Source organism: Struthio camelus, chromosome 19 (genome assembly GCF_040807025.1).
Source record: "Struthio camelus isolate bStrCam1 chromosome 19, bStrCam1.hap1, whole genome shotgun sequence".
NCBI classification, from domain to species: Eukaryota; Metazoa; Chordata; class Aves; order Struthioniformes; family Struthionidae; genus Struthio; species Struthio camelus.
In genome coordinates this window covers 444,282-464,807 of record NC_090960.1, presented here as the reverse complement: position 1 = coordinate 464,807, position 20,526 = coordinate 444,282, and the positions used below count along the sequence as shown (strand labels likewise).

Here is a 20,526-nt window from a genome sequence, read left to right as displayed (position 1 = left end):
TGTCTGGCCCCCCAGGCCCCCGGCACTGCTCTGCACCAGGAGCGCGACAGAGCCGCGGGGCCGATCCCAGACAAGCAGCAACTCTCAAGGGCTACGAAGCCCCTGCTAGAGCCTGTGCCACCCTCAGCCCCTGAGCCGGCCGCGGCGGGGATGCTCCGGCCGGGGCTGGGCCCCGCCGGCTGCGCCAGCCCCTGGCGTACCCTCTTCCCGCGTCCCCTGGCGGCAGGCTGAGCCGCGCCACGGCCAGGCCGGTAGGACAGCGTGTGCCAGACGCAGCCCGGAGCACGGAGCATCCGGCAGCTGTACGCGCGCAGGAGCGCTGCTTATCTCTGAGCATCGGAAAACAGGAGGCCTCGGGTCTGTCAACAGCCTGTTACCAATAGTGTTTGCACTTGTCATGGCCAGCCAGCCCCCCCTCCCCAGTCTCACCCTGCCCCAGAGGTAGGGCCAGGCCTCCGCCTGCCCCCCCGGGGTGGTTTGCAGAGCCCCGGCCCTGGCGAAGAGTGGGATCCCCCACCTGCACCGCCCCGAGCAGGGCTGGGGGCTGTCAGTCCTCCCCCTTCCACAGCCCCCATCGGCCCTGGGGGGCACAGGAGCCCGTCTGCAGGGGGGCAAGTGTGAATCCTATCGCCACACCGCCCCCACTGCTGCTGCCAAGGCATCAGCAAGCCCCGGCGCATGCCCACGTCGGTCTCTCGGCACCCGCAGGGGCTCCCCGCGAGCGAGCGGCCGGCCGAGCGCAGCGGGGCCGGGGCTGGGGGATGCACGGCGGCGAGGCCCGGGCGCTGGCTGGGCTCCAGGTGGGAGGACGCTCCGCGTCTCCGGGCTCCCGCAGCCTGCGCTGCTGCCACAGCCATCGGTCCAAGGTAAATATGTTTATGCCCCACCATCAGGGCAGCGGTCAACTGCTGGCCATTCCCCTCAGCCGGGGGGCTCTGCCCAGGCCAAGCTCCAGCCCCAGATCTGGGGGCTCAGGGGACACGGAGGGTGTTTGCAGCTGCTCCAGGATGTGTTTACCTGAACATGCTCCACCAGGACAGCGCGTGGCAAACACAGAGCCATCACCGCCAGCAGAGGCCGGAACGAGAGGGTCCAGGCAGCTCCCGGCTGCAGCGCAGAGGTTTGTCCGGGTCCCGGAGCGGGCGCGAGCCCTGGTCTCTTGGGCAGGAGCTGCTGGTTCCCGGCACAGGCAGGACCAGAGCGCGGAGGCGACCGGGCCTTTGCGTCCTGCGAGAGCAGGGGGACGAGCCGGGGCTGAGGGGACCGTGCCGAGAGCGCCCTGGGGTCGCGAGCCCCGCCGGCCCCAGCGCCCGCGGCGGGAGCGCAGCCCCCCGCGGCCGGAGACCCCGCTGCACCGAGCGAGGGGCTGCGCCGGCGGCCGCGGCGCACCGGGAGCATCGCGGAGCTGCGCCGCCGGCGCGCAGGGCCGGTCCCGAGCCCCGGCGCCTCCAGGTGCGCCCGGCGGTGGCGAGGGGCCGCCCGGCAGCGCGGCGCCCTGCGCAGCGCCGAGCACCGGGGCGGGCAGCGGCTGCGGCCGGCCGCGGCGCCCCCCCGCGCCGGCGGGAGGAGCGGGGCCGGGGAAGCGGCTCCTGGCCCGCGGTCCCTCCTCGCCCGCGGTCCCTCCCCCGCGCCGGTCCCTCCCCCCGAGCCGCCGCCGCCGCCGCCGCCGCGGCTCCGCCAAAAGTTTTCGCCGGAGCGGCCGAGCGCGCCGGTGTCGGCGCCGGTGTCGGTGTCCGCCTGCACCGAGATGCGCCCGGGAGCCACCGCCAGCCCAGCCCCGACAGGTACCGGGGCGGGGCGGGGCGGGGCGGGACGGGGCGGCGCCCGTCCCCGTGGTCTCGGGGCTCCCCGTCCCGCGGGGCGTGGGGGGCCGGGGCGCGGCTGGGCATCGCCGGGGCCGCAGCGGGAGCCCGGCGGGTCCCGGGGCAGCGGCTGCCGGCGCCCGGCGGGGCCGCTCCCGCGGCGGGGCCGCTCCCGGGGCTCGGCGGCGGCCGCCCGGCTCGGCTCGCTGCCCCGGGACCCGCCGCCGCCGGGCCGCGAAGGGCTTCGCCGCGGGCGCCTCGGCTCCGCGGGGCCGCGCGGCCGCCACGGCCCCGGGCGGGCGGCGCCGGGGGCCCCGGCGGGGCGACGCCGTCGGGTCTCCCGTCGGGGAGGGCGCGGGGGCCCTTCGCAGCCCTGCCGGCCCCCCCGGCGCCCCGGCGTCGCAGGGCCACCGCCAGTGCCCTTTGTGCCTCTGTCCCGAGCTCTGCTGTGTCAACACGGTGTTGGTAAATGGCTTTGTTTAACCAGGACATGTTGGGTATGTGACCTTGCCGCCCTCACCTTGCATGCGCATCTCCAGAGCGGCTGCCGAGAGGTCGCCGCTGCCTGGCACCGCACGCCCCGGCCCCGGCACTCCTCGGGCTCCCCTCCGGCCCCGGGAGTGCCAAGGGCAGAGGATGGGCTGTGCGCTGCCTCCCAGCCTGCGCTGGCTGCGGCATGCGTCCGTGCCGTGCCGTGCCGGGCAGCCTGTAACGCGTGTCCACCTTGCCCCGTGCAGCGCTTGCTGCGGGCGCTCTGCCCCACGCCGAGCTGAGCAGTCGCCCCTGTGGTTTCTTTGGCTTTATGTGTGCATGAGCAGGAAAATTTAGGGCCTGCGGGACCCCTCCTCATCACGTTAGTGCCGCCCCAGCTGCCAGCTCCTGTCCTTCCCAGCGATCCCCGCTCCCTTCCGCACGCTGTGGTGCAGATTTTATGTTCTGTTGCCTGGAGAGGGAAAAAGAAAAAAGGCTGAGTGGAGAAGAGGCAAAACATGGATTAAAAATGGTTAACGAAACAATGTGACCGCAAGCCCTGATCAGCAGCGCAGGGCTGACAGCAGCCACAGAGCACAGCGCCGCTCCAAGCACCTCTCCACGCCAGGCAGCAGCAGGATCTGACCTGGCCGGGGACAGGAGAGGGGACGGTGGCCCCGCTCCATCCCCCTGTGCCCCGTCCCGCACGGCCAGGGCCCTGGGCCAGGCCAAGGGCCAAGTGCTCAGGGGTCCGACGATGCCAGCCCAGGGCGTTTGGGGAACTCAGCTACCAGCCCCGGGCACCGACCGGCCCGGGGGCTTGCGCGCAGCTCCGCCAGCACCCCCAGCCTCCAGCGCTCCCCGAGGGTTGTCCGGGCCCGGCGCGCTGGGGCGTCCCAGGGAGGGAGGGAGCCTTCCCGGACAGGCCCCCCCAGACCAGCTCTGGGCAATGTCGCTTGTGCGTTGGCAGCCTTGGCAGAACAGGGGTTGAGCTCGACCCAGGCGAGGCACCAAGGGACCGTCCCCAGGTCCGGGATGGCCACAGCAGCCGATAGCGACGCGAGCCCGGCTGGGGCGGCCGGCGCTGCGCTCCCGGTGCAGGCGCACGTGCTCGCCCGCCTGCCTGCGCTGACCTTTTCCTAGGCTTCCCCCGGTCCCGCGCCTCCCCAGCTACTTCCAACCACACGTGTCACCCGCTGTGGCTCTAATGTGCCGTCCCCCGTGTCGCATGGGTTGTCACTTCCCGGCTCATGCAATGCGACGTACAAGAAAAAACCCGTTCGTTTTCCCTAGCCAGGTCCGAACCACGGTGGGGCTCCGCGTCCCCCTCTCCGGGGCTTGCTGGACGGCAGCTTTATCCCACCAGTGCGGGGCTGCACAGCTGTGCTTGCAGACCGCACTGCCTCCCTCGGGCTGGAGGGGACGTGGAGGGTGCTTGTCCCGCCGGCACATGGGCAGTTGCCATTTCTTTGCACCCTGTGCCGCCTTTGATGAAAGCGCTGTCAAAGTTGCTTCGCATTTTCCTGGTCCAGAGCGACACCAAATCCAACGTCGCCGGTGCCTGGTGCCGTCGGCTCTCCGTGTGCCGCTGCTCGGCATTTCCAGCCCCATTTCCAGCTCAGCTGCCTCGGTGCCGCCGTTCCTGTCCCCGCTTTGCAGAGGGGCCCCGGCAGGGCTGGAGCCACCGTGGGTCACAGCTGGGGGCAGGAGGCTCCCGGGGCTGGGGGCTGGGGCAGGCACAGGGCCGCAAGGGGCGCGGGTCAGACCTCCGGGCCCCCCGCAGCCTCCTCGGGCCACGGCCCGTCCTGCTCGCTGCGGTCTGAGGCGGGAAGCACAAAGCGTCTGCAGGGCCGGGCTCGTGTTGGCGTTGCATCAGCTCCGGCCTCCGCTGCCCCCTCCCCTGCCAAGCACCGAAGCCCCTGCTGTGCTGGCGCGCAGCTCTGAGCTGGAAGCCAAGCCAGCCGTGCAAAGCGCTGCATTAGCGCGCTGGGGGCTAATCCCCGCGTCTGGGGGGCGGCAGCACCCGCCTTCGCCTCCCGAGCCAGCGGTGCGGCACCGGGCGCGGGGCTGCGCTGCCTGCCCGGCCGGCGGCGCGGAGGCACCAGCCGCTCCGTGCCGCTCGTGGGGGCTGTCGCCGTGCCGGGGTGCCGCGAGGTCACGTTGCAGATGCCCGCGAGGGTCCCCGTGGAGGCTTCTCCAAGGCATTGATCCGTGCAGCAATGAGCCACGACGGTCCCAGATGTGGAGCTTGTTGCCTCGCACGTGGGATGGGGAGCCAGGAGGGGCCGGGGCGGTGTCAGGCCGCCGCGCTCGGCAAACCCCGGCGGGAGCCCCACGTCTCTGCCCCAGGCAGGGCACGCGGCTCGGCCGGCCGCCAGCTGCTCCCAGGCCCCGGGGCTGCTCTGGGGCAGAGCCGGGGCCCCCACGGGCAGGGGGACGCGCGCGGGGCAAAAGCCTTTCCCCGTGCGTTCCCTGCAGCTCGGGGCGATGCCCCCGCCGGCCCCACGGCCGCGGGGCTGCGAGACCCCCCCAGAGCAGCCGGCCCCGTCCGCACCCGCGGCCGGCTGCCCGGGCAAGCGCCTGCGAGGGGGCAGCCCGCGGCTGGCCAGGCTCCCCGTCCCCCCACTCCCCATCCCTCCGCTCCCCGTCCCCCCACTCCCCCCGCCGCAGCCACGGCCGTTTGCAGCCCGGCCTCCGCGGGGTCAGCAGCCGCGGGGCCGCAGCTCGGGGAGCGGAGCCAGCCCGGAGCAAAAGTCCCCCCCGGTGCCTCGTGCCCGGCGGAGGTGCGCGGCCGGATCCCGGGGCCGCGGCCGGGCGCGGGAGCCAGCCGGGGGCGCGCGGCGGTGGGGGGACCCCGCTGCGCCGGGGCCGAGGGCTGAGCTGGGGCAAAGGGCCCGGCGGGGCCGGCGGCGCGAGGGGCCGAGGGTGGAGGGAGCGTGACGGCCCGCGCGCCAGCACCCCTCACCCAGTGCAGCCTGCCCAGCTTGGCCAGCGCGGCTGCCAGCCGGGGGGGGCGTCTAGGGCAGAGGCCTCCCCGCCGCGAAATCCCATCGCAGGCGGCTAAAAATAGCGACACCTCTGCCCCAGAGCTGCCTCCCGGCGCGGAGGGGCTGGCAGCGAGCTCGCCGCTGGCCTGCGCTGCCCGGAGCAGCCATTCCTCCCGGCGCGGAGGATGCTCGGGGCAGGGTCCTGCCACGGCCGGTGCCGATGGGGACGCCGGTGTGGGGCTGGGGGGTGATGGGTCCAGGGACACCGGTGGGGGGCTGGCGGGGTGATGGGTCCAGGGACACCGGTGTGGGGCTGGGGGGTGATGGGTCCAGGGACACCGGTGTGGGGCTGGGGGGTGATGGGTCCAGGGACGCCGGTGGGGGGCTGGCAGGGTGATGGGTCCAGGGACGCCGGTGGGGGGCTGGGGGGTGATGGGTCCAGGGACGCCGGTGTGGGGCTGGGGGGGTGATGGGTCCAGGGACGCCGGTGTGGGGCTGGGGGGGTGATGGGTCCAGGGACGCCGGTGGGGGGCTGGTGGGGTGATGCCAACGGGGACACTGATGTGGGGCTGGCATGGATGGGGGTGCCAGCATGGGACTGGGGGGGGGGTGACACAGACAGAGATGCCAGTGTGGGGCTGGCACGGTGACACGGATGGGGACGCTGGTGTGGGGCTGGGGGGTGACACGGATGGGGATGCTGGTGTGGGGCTGGGGGGTGACATGGATGGGGATGCTGGCATGGGGCTGGCACGGTGACACGGACGGGGATGCCGGCGTGGGGCTGGCACAGTGACATGGATGGGGATGCCGGCATGGGGCTGGGGGTGACACGGACAGAGACGCCGGCGTGGGGCTGGCGGCTGGGCGGGCGCCCACCGGCGCAGAGGCCCCCCGACCCCCGGCTCCGTCCAGCAAGGTTTGTCCCGGGAGAGAGAGGCCCCCTGAAGAAGGCGCCGGGCGGCAGGTCCAGCCCCGGAAAGCCCCACGCTGATTCGCGAGCTCTGCGCGGGGACGACTTTCCCAGGGATAAAAATAGGTGCGGGGCAGCGCGGCAGCCCTGGGAGCCGCCGCCGAGGGGGGGGCCGGGGCCCGGCCGGCCCGCGGGGCGCCCGGAGAATGGTCCCCTTGTCAGCAGAGCCGAAATCCCCCTCAGGAGCCCAGTAACCGGCTTAGGGCAGGATGCAGGGAATTAGGGCTCCTCGTGAGCTGGGTTTCGCGGGGGAGCCAGCGCCGCCGGGGCCGCGGCGGCCGAGATAACGCCCCGCGCTGGGCGGATGCTCGGGCACCGGCAGGAGGGTCCGGCCGCCGCCGGGGCCGGGGGGGCTGCGTCCGGCCGGCGGGCGCAAACGCCGTCCCGCAGGCACCCGGGGCTGAGGGGACAAGCAGCGCGCGAGCGGCGGGGCGATAAAGCCCAGCAGGGTCCCGCCAGGACGCGGGAGCGGGGCAGCTCCTCGCCCCACCGCCGTCCCCACGCGCCGCCTCTCGCCCAGGGTCGCCCTCCCGCCGGTGCCCGCGCCGCCCTGGTGCCGGAGCCGCCCAGGGCCGGTAGGAAGCCAGCGCCCCACGCCGCTCCCCATGCGGGTCGCAGCCCTGCGGAGGGATGTCCCGGCCGAGCCTCCTCGGCCTCCTGCTGCTGCTGATCTGCTGCCAGGTAAGGCTGGGCCCTCCCGGCCGTCCTGCCCTGCTCCGGCGGCCGGGCGCACCGGGGCCAGGTGGGCGCCGAGCCACCGCCGAGCCGCCCCTGCCTGCTGCAGCCCCGCGCCGTGCTGTGCTGCGCTGCACAGCGACTGCTCCCGCCCCACGGCATAGCATGGTGCAGCACAGCCCAGCATGGCCTGGCACAGCACGGCACGGTGCAGTGCCACACGGCACGGCACGGCACAGTGCAGCACGGCACAGTGCAGCACGGCACAGTGCAGCACAGCACGGCGCAGTGTGGCACAGTGCAGCATGGCACGGCACAGTGCAGCACGGTGCAGCACGGCGCAGCACAGTGTGGCACAGTGCAGCATGGCATGCTGCAGCACGGCACAGCACAGCACAGCTCGGTGCAGCACGGCACAGCCCAGCTCGGTGCAGCACGGCATGGCGCAGGGCAGCACGCTGAGGCACGGCATGGTGCACAGCAGCCCGGCACGGCAGCCCACGCTGGCCCCCTCCTGCCCAGCACCCCCGTCCCCATGGGGGGCCGGCACGGGTGACGCTCCGCGGTGCCCCCAGGGCCCCTCTGCCCAGATCACGGATTTCCTCTTCGAGAGCTGGAAGGCCTACAGCGAGGAGTGCCACCGCAACATGAGCCGGCTGCCGGCACCCACAGGTGAGCGCGGCTCCCGCGGGGCCCCAGCGCGACGGGGACGCCCGGGCACACGGGGGCAGCCGCGGAGCCGGGCGCCCGCCACCGGCTGGGCACGGGCGGCCCCGCCACGTCCTTCCTCGGCCGCTCCCCGCAGAGCTCGTCTGTAACCGGACGTTCGACAAGTTCTCCTGCTGGCCGGACGCGCTGCCCAACACCACTGTCAACGTCTCCTGCCCCTGGTTCCTGCCCTGGTACCGCAAAGGTAACGGCAGGCTGGGCCGGGGATGGGGCTCTGTGCACGAGTGCATGCCTGTGTGCGTGCTGGGGGGGGGGGGGTGCACACAAACATGTGCATGGGGGGGCACAAGCGTGTGCATGGGGAGCGCACGTGTGTGCATGCACAAGCGTGTGCATGGGCAGGTGCACGTGGGTGCGTGCACAAGCACGGGGGGAGTGCACGTGTGTGCATGCACAAGCGTGTGCAGGGGGAGCGCACGTGGGTGCATGCACAAGCACGGGGGGGAGTGCACATGGGTGCATGCACAAGCGTGTGCAGGGGGAGCGCACGTGGGTGCATGCACAAGCACGGGGGGGAGTGCACGTGGGTGCATGCACAAGCACGGGGGGGAGTGCACGTGTGTGCATGCACAAGCGTGTGCAGGGGGAGCGCACGTGGGTGCATGCACAAGCACGGGGGGGAGTGCACGTGGGTGCATGCACAAGCGTGTGCATGGGGAGCGTGCGTGGGGCGTGCGCGTGCGCTGCTGGGGGCGGCCGTCCCCGCGGCCGGGCGGTGACCCGCCGGCACCTCCGCCTCGCGCTCTCCTGGCAGTGAAGCACAGACACGTCTTCAAGACCTGCGGGCCGGACGGGCAGTGGGTGACGGGCCCCGGCGGGCAGTCCCTGCGCGACGCCACGCAGTGCCAGATCGACGCCGAGGACCTGGCGGCGCAGGTGGGCCGGGGCGCGAGCGGGGCGGCGGAGCGGCTGCCCCCTCCTCGTGCCGCCGGCCCCTCACGCGCTCCCTCGCCCCGCAGGAGAAGTTCGCCAAGACCTACGGCAGCTTCAAGGTCATGTACACGGTGGGCTACTCGGTGTCGCTGTGCGCGCTGCTGCTCGCCCTGGCCGTGCTGCTGGGCTTCAGGTGGGGCCGGGGCCGGGGGCCGGGGTGGCGGGCTGGGGGCCGGGGCTGGGGCCAGGGTGGTGTGCTGGGGGCTGGGATGGTGGGCTAGGGGCCGGGGGCCAGGGGCTGGGGCGGTGGGCCAGGGCAGTGGGCCGGGGCCAGGGCAGGGGGCCGGGGGCCGGGGCCGGGGCCGGGCCGGCGCTCAGCGCGGCTCCCTCTCCGCAGCAAGCTGCACTGCATGAGGAACTACATCCACATGAACCTCTTCGCCTCCTTCATCCTGAAAGGCGCCTCCGTGCTGGTCATCGACGCCCTGCTCAAGACCCACTACAGCGACAAGGTTGACGACTACAACGTGGGCATCTGGCTGAGCGACGAGGTGAGCCGGGGCCGGGGGCGCCGGGGCCGGGGCCGGGGCCGGGGTCTGACCCTGCCCTGCCGCAGGCTGCCGCCGGCTGCCGGGCCGCCACCGTCTTCATGCAGTACGGCATCGTGGCCAACTACTGCTGGCTGCTGGTGGAGGGCATCTACCTGCACAACCTCCTGGTGGTGGCCGTCTTCTCCGAGCGCAGCTACTTCACCCTCTACCTGTGCATCGGCTGGGGTGAGTGCGGCGCCCGCCGCGGCCGCCGGCAGGGGAAGGGGCCGCCGCGCGCCTCACCGCCCCTCGCTGCCCCCAGGCGCCCCCGTGCTCTTCCTCGTCCCCTGGGTCGTCGTCAAATTCCTCTTCGAGAACATCCAGTGAGTACCGGGCATGGGGTGGTGGGGGCGGGCGCGCGGTGCCCCACCGGCTGGGGGGCACGGAGACCCCGGCCCCGGGGCCGCCGCCGGGGCTGCCGCCACCGCCACGCTGGCCCGGGCGGTCCCAGCCCCTCTGCCCCTGCAGGTGCTGGAGCACCAACAACAACATGGGCTTCTGGTGGATCCTCCGCTTCCCCGTGTTCCTGGCCATCCTGGTGAGTCCCGCCGCCCTGCACGGACCGGCCGGGCGCAGCCCGCCCTGGGGCCGCCAGCCCGGGCCCCTCACCGCCTCGCTCCCTTCCAGATCAACTTCTTCATCTTCATCCGCATCATCCAGATCCTCGTCTCCAAGCTCCGGGCACACCAGATGCGCTACACTGACTACAAGTTCCGGTGCGTGGCCATGTGCCGTGCACGTGTGTGCGTGTGTGTGCGTGGTGCATGTGTGTGCAGTGTATGGGGGGGTGCGTGTGTGTGTGTGTGCATGTGTGTATGCACGGTGCATGTGTGTGCAGTGTATGGGGGAGGTGTGCACGGTGCATGGGTGTGCAGTATATAGGGGGTGGGGGGGTGCGTGTGTGTGCAAGTGCACGGTGGATGGGCGTGCACAGTGCATGGGAGAGGTGGGGATGTGTGTGTGCGCGTGTGTGCACGGTGCATGTGTGTGCAGTGTAGGGGGGGTGGGGGGTGTGCACGGTGCATGGGTGTGCAGTATATAGGGGGGTGGGGGGGGTGCATGTGTGTGCATGGTGTATGTGTGTGCACGTGCACGGTGGATGGGGGTGCACAGTGCATGGGAGAGGTGGGGTGTGTGTGTGTGTGTGTGTGTGCGCGGTGCACAGGTGTGCGTGGTGCCCACCTGCCCGTGCGTGTGCACAGCCCCATGCCCCGGCGCGGGCGCTGACGGCCCCGCTCCCCGGCAGGCTGGCCAAGTCCACGCTGACGCTGATCCCGCTGCTGGGCATCCACGAAGTGGTGTTCGCCTTCGTCACGGACGAGCACGCCCAGGGCACCCTGCGCTACGTCAAGCTCTTCTTCGACCTCTTCCTCAGCTCCTTCCAGGTGAGCCGGGCCCCGCGCCGGAGCCGGACCGCAGCGGCCCATGCGCCTTGCCGGGACTGGGACCGGGGCCGGGACCGGGGCTGGGACCGGGGCAGGGCTGGCCGCGCGCCCTCACGGCTCTGCTTTCCCCCAGGGGATGCTGGTGGCCGTTCTCTACTGCTTCGTCAACAAGGAGGTGAGCGTGTGGGGCACGGGGCTGGGGCACAGGGTGCAGAGGCACGGGGTGCAGGGGTGCAGGGCTGGGGTGTGGGGTTGGGGGAGTGGGGTGCAGGGGCACGGGGCCGGGTCTGCGGGGCCAGGGCCTGGGGTGCAGGGTGCGCAGGGCCGGGGATGCAGGGCTGGGGTGCAGAGACGGGATGTGGGGTGCAGGGTGCATGGGGCTGGGACGCGGGGCTAGGATGCAGGGTGCACCACGGGGTGCAGGGTGCAGGGCTGGGGTGTGGGTTGCAGGGTGCGGGGCCGGGATGCGGGGTGCACCGTGGAGTGCAGGGGGCGCAGGGCCAGGGCACAGGGTGCAAGGCCGGGGTGCGGGGCTGGGGTGCAGGGTGCACCACGGGGTGCAGGGTGCATGGGGCCAGGGCGCAGGGCCGGGGCGCAGGGCCGGGATGTGGGGTGCACTGCGGGGTGCAGGGTGCACGGGGCTGGGACGGGGGGGGCCACGATGCGGGGCGCACTGCGGGATGCAGGATGCATGGGGCCAGGATGTGGGGCTGGGATGTGGGGTGCACCATGGGGTACAGGGGGCCAGGGTGCAGGGTGCAAGGCTGGGGTGCAGGGTACGGGGTGCAGGGTGCACCACGGGGTGCAGGGTGCACAGGGCTCGGGCACAGGGCCGGGGCGCAGGGCTGGGATGTGGGGTGCACTGTGGGGTGCACTGCAGGGTGCACGGGGCTGGGGCACAGGGCTGGGATGTAAGGCGCACCGCGGGGTGCACTGCAGGGTGCACGGGGCCGGGGCGCAGGGCCGGGATGCGGGGCGCACCGTGGGGTGCACTGCAGGGTGCACGGGGCCGGGGCGCGGGGCCGGGATGCGGGGCGCACCGCGGGGTGCAGGGTGCATAGGGCTGGGGCGCACCGCGGGCTGACGGCGGGCGCGCGCAGGTGCAGGCGGAGCTGCTGAAGCGGTGGCAGCGCTGGAAGCTGGGCAAGGACCTGGCCGAGGAGTACAAGCACACCTACAGCCACGCGCCCAGCGCCCGCAACGGCGCCGCCGCCGCCGGCGAGAAGCACCAGCTGGTGAGCGGCTGCGGCAACGGGCTGGGGCGCAGCCCGGCCCCCGCGCGCCCCGGCCCCCGCCGCCTCGAGCGCCCCGGCCGCGCCGCCCCCCCGGCGCCCGGCGGCCGCCACCACTGCTACGAGCTCCCCGAGAGCACGGCCGAGAGCAACTTCTGAGCCTGACCCGCAGGCCGGCGCTGGCCCCCGCCCGGGGCGCTGGCCCCTGCCTTCCTCCTCCTCCTCCTCCTCCTCCTCCTCGGCAGCGGGCGCTGCGCTGGGCACCCGGCCCTGTGCTGGGGACGCGACGACGGACGTGGCTCGGCGGAGCGGGGACGGGTGGGGGGGTCCGGGGCGGCGCTGCGAGGCCGGGCAGGGGGCCAGGATGGTGGTGTGGGGCCGGGCAGGGTCTGGGGTAGCGGTGTGGGGCCGGGGCAGTGGGGCGGCGGTGTCACCCCCGTCGGGGGCCCAGCCGGGCTGCGGGGCCAGGCGTGCGCGCCGGCTGTCGGGGCGGCTGGTGCCAGCGCGGGACCCACGCAGCATGGCGGGGCTGGCTGGGGGACGGCCCCATGGCGTGCCCCACTGCCCTGCTGCCTGTCCCAGCGCCCTCCGTGCACCCCACGGCGCGCCCCACTGCCCTGCTGCCTGTCCCAGCACCCCTCCGTGCACCCCACGGCGCGCCCTCGGCCCCACAGCCCTGCAGACACCCCAGCCCCACGGGGGCAGCAGGCCGGCTGGGCCCCACGCCTCCGCCCCGGCCCTGCTCAGGAAGCGGTGCTAATCGGCTCGGTGCCTCTCAGCACCAGGAGCCCTTAATTAAATCATCTGCGTCCGTCCGGTGGCCCCCTCTGCTCCCGGGCGTGGGATGGGGACGGGGTCGGGGTCAGGGATGTGGGATCACGGTCGGGGACAGGGATGGGGATGGGGACAGGGACAGGGATGGGGACGGAGTCGGGGTCAGGGATGTGGGATCAGGGTCGGGGACAGGGATGGGGATGGGGACAGGGACAGCGATGGGGACGGGGTCGGGTCGGGGGGGTGGGGTTGGGGATGGGGGTCAGGGATTGGGGCTAGGGATGGGGATGGGGTCAGGGTCGGGCACAGGGATGGGGATGAGGCTGGGGGTCGTGGTCGGGGGTCTGGCTGCCGGCTCAGGCCCCACGGCAGCCCCACGGCACTGTGAACGCCCTGCGGCCACCAGGCTGTGCCACCGCCCCGGGATGCGAGGACGCGGCCACTGTCCCCAGCTGGGTCTGGGGGCACACGGGGATGTGGGGGGGATGCGGCCACCGTCCCCAGCTGGGGCTGGGGGGGATGTGGGGGGACATGGGGGGGGAATGCGCGGCCGCAGCCATCATCCCCGGACACACAGTGATTTTCTGCTGTTTACACAACTGGTCGCCGGCTGCCCTGGCCGAGCAGGGCTGCGCCACCGCGGGGACGGGACAGGACGGGACAGGATGGCCCCAGCCTGTGGGGCAGCGATGCCGAGGGGCTGCTGTGCCATGGGGCAGTGGCGCTGGGCACCGCGATGGCTGTGGGGCAGGAGCTGAGGGGCTGACCGGGGCCGGGGGGGGGGGGGGGGGGGGCCAGCAGCCGGCATGTTGGCGTAAAGGCAAGGAGGGGCCGAGGGCCCCGTCTGCCCCGGAGCAGGACGCGGGGACAGTGTGGGGATGCAGGGAGATGTGGACACACACACAGAGCGTTGCATATGCACGTGTGTATATATGTGTACACGCGTGCACGCACACACAGATGGACATGGCGGGAAATGCACACGTGCATAGCTGTACAAACACAGTGTTGCACATGCACGTGTGTGTGTGTGTGTGTGTGTGTGTGTGTGTGTGTGTGTGTGTGTGTGTGTGCTCATACACACACACACACACACACACACACACACACACACACACACACACACACCCCTAGACGTACAGAAGCCCATTCACACATGTATATACACATGCATGTGTGCGCACACATGTGTATACACACACACACACATGCACACACGCGTGCACACACACACACACACACACACACACACACACACACACACACACACACACACACACACCATTAACCCCCCCACACACGCACACACCCACACACCCACACCCACACCCCCCCCCCCAAAACCATGCCCGCTGGCTGCCAGGCGCAGCCCTGTCCCTGTTCCGCCAGGCCCCAGTTGGAGCAGGACCACAGAGCCAGACCCAGCAACACCTGCTCCAACCTGCCTTGGGGACCAGAGCAGGCATGCAAGCAGTACCCAAGCTGCTGGCACCCGAACCAGAATGCTGGAGGTACCCGAGATGGGATGATGGTGGCACCCAAACCAGGATGCGGGTGGCACCCTAGCTGGGATGCTGGCAGCACCCAAGTCAGGATGCTGGTGATAGCTGAGCTGGGATGCTGGCGGCACCCAAGCCGGGATGTTGGCGATATCCGAGCTGGGATGCTGGCGGTACCCAAGCCAGGATGCCGGTGATACCCAAGCTGGGATGCTGGCGGCACCCAAGCCAGGATGCTGGTGATACCCGAGCTGGGATGCTGGCAGTACCGAAGCCAGGATGCTGGTAGTACCCAAGCCAGGATGCTGGTAGTACCCAAGCCAGGATGCTGGCAGTACCCAAGCCGGGATGCTGATGGCACCAGCTGCATGCCCACGCAAGCACCAGTGTAACCAGGCCCCGCCTGCCCACTTTTGTGCTCTCTGACCACAAAGGGATGAGACCAAGCCATTAACATTTATTCGCAGAACAAAGGGACTGTGATTAGTCCTGCATCGCCCACAGGTTCCCATGGCAACAGAAACTGGAAGGGGACATTTAGTGCCAGGCTGCGAAGCCCCAGAAAACAGCCCGGCCGTCAGCAGCAGCTCCAGCCCCCGACCGAGGCGACCTGGCTGCCACGGGCACCGGTCCCTCTCGCCGGCCAAGGGCCACCCCCGCCCCAGCCTGGCTACCAGATATTCGCCCCCTGCGACCGCACCGGCGTGCTGCGCTTCCTGGCCACCAACGAGCTGCCGCCGCCGACGCACGGGCTCGGCCACAAATCACCGTTTGGTGATCACCGAGGAGTCGCCCCGGCAGGCGTCACTCCAGAAGCGCGTGTCTCCTGCTGATGCCAGACACATGCCCTTCCCCTAAAGCCTTTATTTGTGTCTCTGTAAGGAACTCGGCAGCCAGTGCTGGTCGGACCACCCCTAGAGACGGGCATAAATAAACAAGCCTTGAAACAAACATTTTTTTTTAAAGTTTACTGTTGCAAAGAGCAAAGCAATTAATTATAGAACTGGAAATGAAGTTAGAAAAAGAGGACGAAATAATAAACTGTCAATAGCTGATCAATTCTTGAAGCCTGGCCTCCTCCTTGGGGATGAGGACCCATGTTTCCTCCAAGTCCCTGCAGACACGTCCGCCGAGGCCCCGCTGCCCCGCGGCCACCTCGCCCGCTCCGTCTTGCAGTAATACTCCTACTTTATCAAGGTAATTGTAGACTGCAAATTGGTCTCCTAAGTAGATTCTGTTCATTACTGTTCTCTCTTCCCACTATTTAATTCAATGATACAACACATACCTCTCTTCCTCCTACAATTTAATCTAATGATAAAAATCATATCCTAGTCATAGTGAAAATAAACCATTGCTAAGTTTGGTTTTTATAGGTAAACAGTCTGATTTCACTGGCCTCTGGCTTCATTCCCTTCAGCAGGGGCTCCTAACCACACCCCTCCACCAAATGCATTTCACACTTCTTTTGTGCTTTTTCACTCCATTGACCCCTGTGGTCTGTTATTAGTCTTTATAAAAATCATGAATTTATAAAATGATTTTTGTATGCTCTTTCATTAAGACTTGAGTTATTGGATTGCCTCCAGCTTTGCAGCATCCAAATCAACACAAAAACAAGACTGAGGCGAGAGTCAGGCGTAGGCGACCTGCAGGCGCTCCCCTCCCCACAGCTGGCTTGGGCACCATCACCGCCTCCCGCACAGCCTTCAGACAGCTGCTGGCACAGCTGCGACTTCCCGTGGCATGCACGTAGCTCTGCGTGCGTGTGTGTGCGTGTGCGTGTGTGTGTGCGTGCATAGCTGCATGTATGTGTGTGTGTGCATTTGCATGTGTGCTGCCACCCTGCTCCTCCACCAAGGACCCAGGCCCAGCACCCTGATGGCAGAGTCGGTGCTGGCCCCGCGCGGTGCCAGGTGAACCACAGTGCCGCCTCCCGGCTCTGCAGCACGCGGCTCTGTGCTGCGCTGGAGCCTGGGGCCGGAGGATAGCGAGGGACGCCCGGGGCTGGCGCCCAGCCTCGGAGCGCCGTCAGGGCTGGGGAACGCACAGGGCAAAAGCAGGATCTGGTCCCTGCCAGCCTGCTGGGAGGGTGAGCCCGGCCGGACCCGCCGGCAGGCAGCAGAGCTCTGCACAGGGGCAGGAGTGGGCTGGCTACGACCGAGGCACTTGGCTGCTCGGGTTTTTGTGGTCCAGCTGCCTAGGATCGAGGCACTCAGCTGCTCGCGTTTCTGCAGTCTGGCTGACGATGACCTAGGCGCTCGGCTGTTCGGGTTTCTGTGGTCCGGCTGTCCTGTCAGCACAGCTGTACCGCACACCTCCACGCTCACGCGCTCTCCCACCTCCTGCACCTCCGCCTGCGGCTCTGCTCCACACGCCTCCGGGCTGCAGCTCCTCTCCATCCCTCGCACTGCCCAGCGGTGCAGGGGCTCACTGGGGCACAGCCTGCACGCGGGCACCAGGACAGACCCACACACCAGTTGCCAGCACACACAAACGCTGCACTTAGCGGATGCCAGCTCCATGCCTTGGGCTCAGATTCTCAAATCCATGCCACCAGAATAGAGGAAAAAATACAGCTGCAGCGTAACCCCATCCTACAGCCAAGGGTAGCGGGGCAGCGAAGTCCTGACAGTATCAGCACAGATGCCTCCTTGGCACGGTGCGCTCTCGCCTGCCCTGTAAGGCAGACAGCCTTCCTCTAGAGCTGGCAGCCCTAGGAGAGCCCTCTCCCATCTTCTATTCAAGACACAGGGACCTAGGACAACACAGCTCTGCGCATGTTTAGGGCTTCCAGTATGAGAACAGCCCTGCTCAACTGCCGTGCTCCCAGGACGCGCCACACAGACCGAGTCCCCTGGCACTTCTGTGCAAGTACCTGGGGAAAGCCTGAAAGCATTGCTGTTAGCGAGCAATCCTGAGATGCTGCAAGAAAAGCTCAGTCTTGCAGGAAAAGTCAAAGGAGATAGGCCATAATAGCAAAAATCATTACTTTTTTCCTCTTGTTCCCCCAGGAGGGCACTCCCTGGATCGCCTGTGGCAGAGCGCCTGCCGCAACGTTAGGGGTAACAAAGCAGACCCAGGCCTCCTCCGATGGAGTCAACTGGGACCGAACCGAGATGGGCTGAGGCAACGCGCGCCTGTGATGGGGGGCACAACTAGGACAGTGCATGCCCCAGCACGCACTCCCCACAGAATATTTTGGTGATAAGAGATAAACAGGGTCGTGGCGAAACGTAAAGAGATGCAGTTGAGGAGAAATTCTGCCAATGCTAAGTATAGTTTAAATACCATTAAAGCAGAGGAGGGAAAAGGATATGAGTGTATTAATAGTCTCAACATTTAAATCTTTGGTCCAGCGACAGCTCCTAGGATGCTGGCTTGCAGGAGGGCTGCCAGAGCCCAAGGGCATTGTGCTACTAACATTCAGTGCCAGGCAGTGCATGCTTGGAGTGAAATTAAGAGCCCAGAGCAAGTGCAAGGATAAGATCCCTTCTGGGAAAAAAAAAATAGGTGGCCTTTGCTCTCTGCATTACTTCTTGGGACTTGGTCAGGCCCGAAAAGGTACCCACAAAGTCCTGACATCTATTTTCAGCGGTTGTCTAAAATAGAAAGCAGAGGATTTCAACAACAAACTCTAAAACTCTAAAAAAGGGAAGAACAGGGGCATTGAACTGAAGAGGCTGTAGGTACATGCAGGCCAGCCCTGAGAGATCAGCGTGCACATACAGCTGCAAGGCACAAACAGTGCAGGAACTAAGGGACTATCCGGCAGCACCCTGCCCTCTGGGCTGCACCCAGCACCTGCAGTGGCAACACAGCCGAGACCTTCTACCTGGGCCTCCACAAAGCCAGGCAGAGGCATTAGCACGCCCGCAGAGTCAAGAGCGAGCCAGGCAGTTCCCTGGACGTTGCTCCTTCCACTGGATACAACCCCAACAAGTGAGCAGCAGACAACCTAGCCCCATATCCCGCAAAGGCAAGGACAGAGCAGGTGCTGTGGCAAGTAACCTAGGAGCAGGCAGATTCACACGCAGGCAGACTCAAAAGGACACCAGCTTTTATTTACAACACTCCTCAAGTGACAGACAACAGAAAAAAAAGGAACAATAATAGCTCAATGACTCAACAAAGGAAAGGTAGTAGCAACCACAACTCCCCCCTGCACCTTGCACACACCACAAGCCCACTCCTTTGTGCTGGGCAAGGCCCTGGCAGCCCCCCTCCCTGCGAGCTCTTGCAGCACATGCAGGCAGAGGGCTGCTCCTCTAGCTCCCCCACGGTCTTCTGGGGTGGCAAAGCCGCCCCATGGCTGGCACCAGCTGTTCTGTCCACAAGGGTGTGAGGATGGTATAGTCGCCCTCCCTTGCTCAAAGGTGATCATGCAGAAACCACCTGAGCCTTGCCAGGAAGGAAGGTCCCAAGAAAGCCAATCCCAAGATGAGTTAGACTGGATCAGCACAGCTAGGCGGGAGCAGCACAGCGCCATTTCTGCCAGCTGCGGAGGCCAGGTCTCTTTAAAGGGATCACCCCTTCCTGTCCTCCTCCTACTCCAAATGTTGTTCCAGGGAAGCAAGAAGAGGGCATGTTTGGAATACGGTGTTAGTACTAAAACAGCAAGACATTGCTCAGGCAAAGGGTGCAAACAAGCTTCTTTTCACAGAGTCAGTACTAACCAACCCATTGTTGCTATCTCTGTGGAGCTGCCAGAGCACCCAGGCCGGGGGCGGGGGACACCAAGAAACAGCCCAATGCTCCACCTCTGAGCATCTCTCAGATGCTTGGGGCTGGTGCCAGTGCTGACACCCCATCTCTCTCCATCTGCAGGGAGAGAGGAGCAGCTCCATCTCCAGCACCACAGGGATCTGGCCCAATCTAAGCACAAGGAAAAATCTGGCCTCTGATATGGACCCAAGAGCTTTGGCAGCACTGACTAGCCCCAAGCATTAGCAGCCCAGGTACAAATTAAGCCCTCCCACAAGGGAGCAAGGAACAGGCACAGTGTCACCTGCCCAGCAGTCAGCTGCAAGAAAGGTTGCCGTACTACCTGGTGTTGGACTGGGGCTGCCTGTCTGTCCCGAGGCACAGGGAAGGAACCCACTCTCATTCCTTCTCACCTTGGCCCACTCCGGCCACTGTGGATCCTTGGTACACAGAAGGGAGCAGAAAACTAGTGCTGTCTCTACCGCAGACGGGGCAGCTCTGCTTTGCCCTGCCATGCACCAGGCCCCAGCAAGCCTAAGCACTCAACTCACCAGGGACAGAGAGGGAAGGAGAGCAAGTGATTTGTGAGCCCAGCATGAAGTGGGGAAGGACAGCTTGAGGCCAGAGAAAGCTACAGGCAAGGGACAGGAATCCATTACAACAGGCTCTGGGCATCCTCAGTGAGCCTCTATGCATCTTTGAACTCAGGCAGCTTCAGAGCCAGCCCAAAGCTGACCAGCTCTCCCACAGGCAGAGTACAGACCAGAGGAGGAAAAATCAACACAAAAAAATCTCAAATTAAATCTGCTTGAGGACCTTAGGAGACCAGCCAAATCTGCAGGGACAACCTGCCTTAGGACTTCTTGGCATCCTGTGTGTTCCTCCTCTTCAGATCCCCCAAGTCGACAGGTTTAAACGCTGCGGGCAAGACGAGGAGACGTTTTGGCGGCCGGGGCGGGGGGCCCTACCCCAGCCCCAGGGAGGAGGCTCCCCACTGCCCCCTCCAGCAGGAGCCCAGGGGAAAGGGATCAGGGTGGGGGGAGGGCATTGAGATGGGGGGGCGCCCCCCGCCCCCACCGCCACGCTCACCCTTGAGGCTGGGGTTCGGCATCTTCTCCACGTACTCCTCGACCAGGCCGCGCTCCGAGCCCATCTGGCTGCGCAGGTCGCGCTCCACGCACTGCCAGGCTGCGGGGACACGGGTGAGGGGGGCGGCTCGCCTCAGGCCACCGCTGCCTGGGCCGCGGGGCTGGGCCGCAGACGGCGGGGGGCCCCCCGGGGGCCCCCCGCCGTCTGCGGCCCAGCCCCGCGGCCTCCCCCGCCGCTCACCCTCGTAGATGAAGCGCACGTTCTCCTCGTGGGCCGGCGTGAAGATCTCGCTGCCGGTGCCCGGGGAGCGCGGCCCGCCGCTCCGCTTGCCGTTGTAGACCACGCGGGATACCGGGGAGCTGCAAACGAAGCGCAAGGCTGAGCCGGCCGGCTCCCCGCGGGTCCGGCGCGGCACCGGGGCCCGGCGCTGGGCTCACCTAGCCATGATGGCGTCGTCCGTGAGGCGGCGGCGGCGGCGGCTGCAAGGGGAGAAGAGAGAGCGGCGAGGCCGGGGCTAGGCCGCGGGCCGCCCCCCGCCCGTCGCCATGGCAACGCGCGCCCCTCACCTGGGCCCCGGCTCCCGCCTCCGCTCGCCGCCAGGCCGCGACGGAAGCGCCGCCGCGCGCAGGCGCCGCCACGCCCCCTCCGCCGGTGCCACCGCCCCCTCCCACGTCCCCGCCCCCGCCGCGCGTCCGGCCCCGCCCCCTCCCTGCCTCGCCTCGCCCGCCCCGGTCGGCCCCGCC

General features: G+C 68.2%; 2 protein-coding genes across 4 annotated transcripts; one reads left to right on the top strand and one right to left on the bottom strand.

Annotated features, from left to right (window-relative positions):
• Window positions 1–1,653: 1,653 nt before the first annotated feature.
• Window positions 1,654–19,450, top strand: GCGR (glucagon receptor). Of its 3 annotated transcripts, XM_068913308.1 has the most exons (16): window positions 1,654–1,784; window positions 6,754–6,914; window positions 7,484–7,580; window positions 7,714–7,821; window positions 8,392–8,513; window positions 8,597–8,703; window positions 8,908–9,061; window positions 9,127–9,286; window positions 9,363–9,423; window positions 9,569–9,638; window positions 9,728–9,816; window positions 10,347–10,485; window positions 10,619–10,660; window positions 11,586–11,720; window positions 13,881–14,002; window positions 14,495–19,450. In XM_068913308.1, exons 2-16 carry the CDS (start codon window positions 6,864–6,866, stop codon window positions 14,529–14,531), a joined length of 1,494 nt encoding a protein of 497 aa, XP_068769409.1. In that variant the 5' UTR covers window positions 1,654–1,784; window positions 6,754–6,863; the 3' UTR covers window positions 14,532–19,450. The 3 variants fall into 3 exon arrangements, with proteins under 3 accessions (XP_068769409.1, XP_068769407.1, XP_068769408.1); XM_068913306.1 differs by lacking the exon at window positions 13,881–14,002 and having other exon boundaries at window positions 14,458–19,450; XM_068913307.1 differs by having other exon boundaries at window positions 13,881–19,450.
• MCRIP1 (MAPK regulated corepressor interacting protein 1) lies at window positions 18,034–20,421 on the bottom strand. The gene is made up of 5 exons (XM_068913310.1): window positions 20,350–20,421; window positions 20,221–20,262; window positions 20,024–20,142; window positions 19,784–19,882; window positions 18,034–19,612 (listed from the first exon to the last, which is right to left on the bottom strand). The coding sequence occupies exons 2-5, from the start codon at window positions 20,226–20,228 to the stop codon at window positions 19,548–19,550; spliced, it is 291 nt and encodes a 96-aa protein (XP_068769411.1). The 5' UTR covers window positions 20,229–20,262; window positions 20,350–20,421; the 3' UTR covers window positions 18,034–19,547.
• Between the last annotated feature and the right edge of the window lie 105 nt (window positions 20,422–20,526).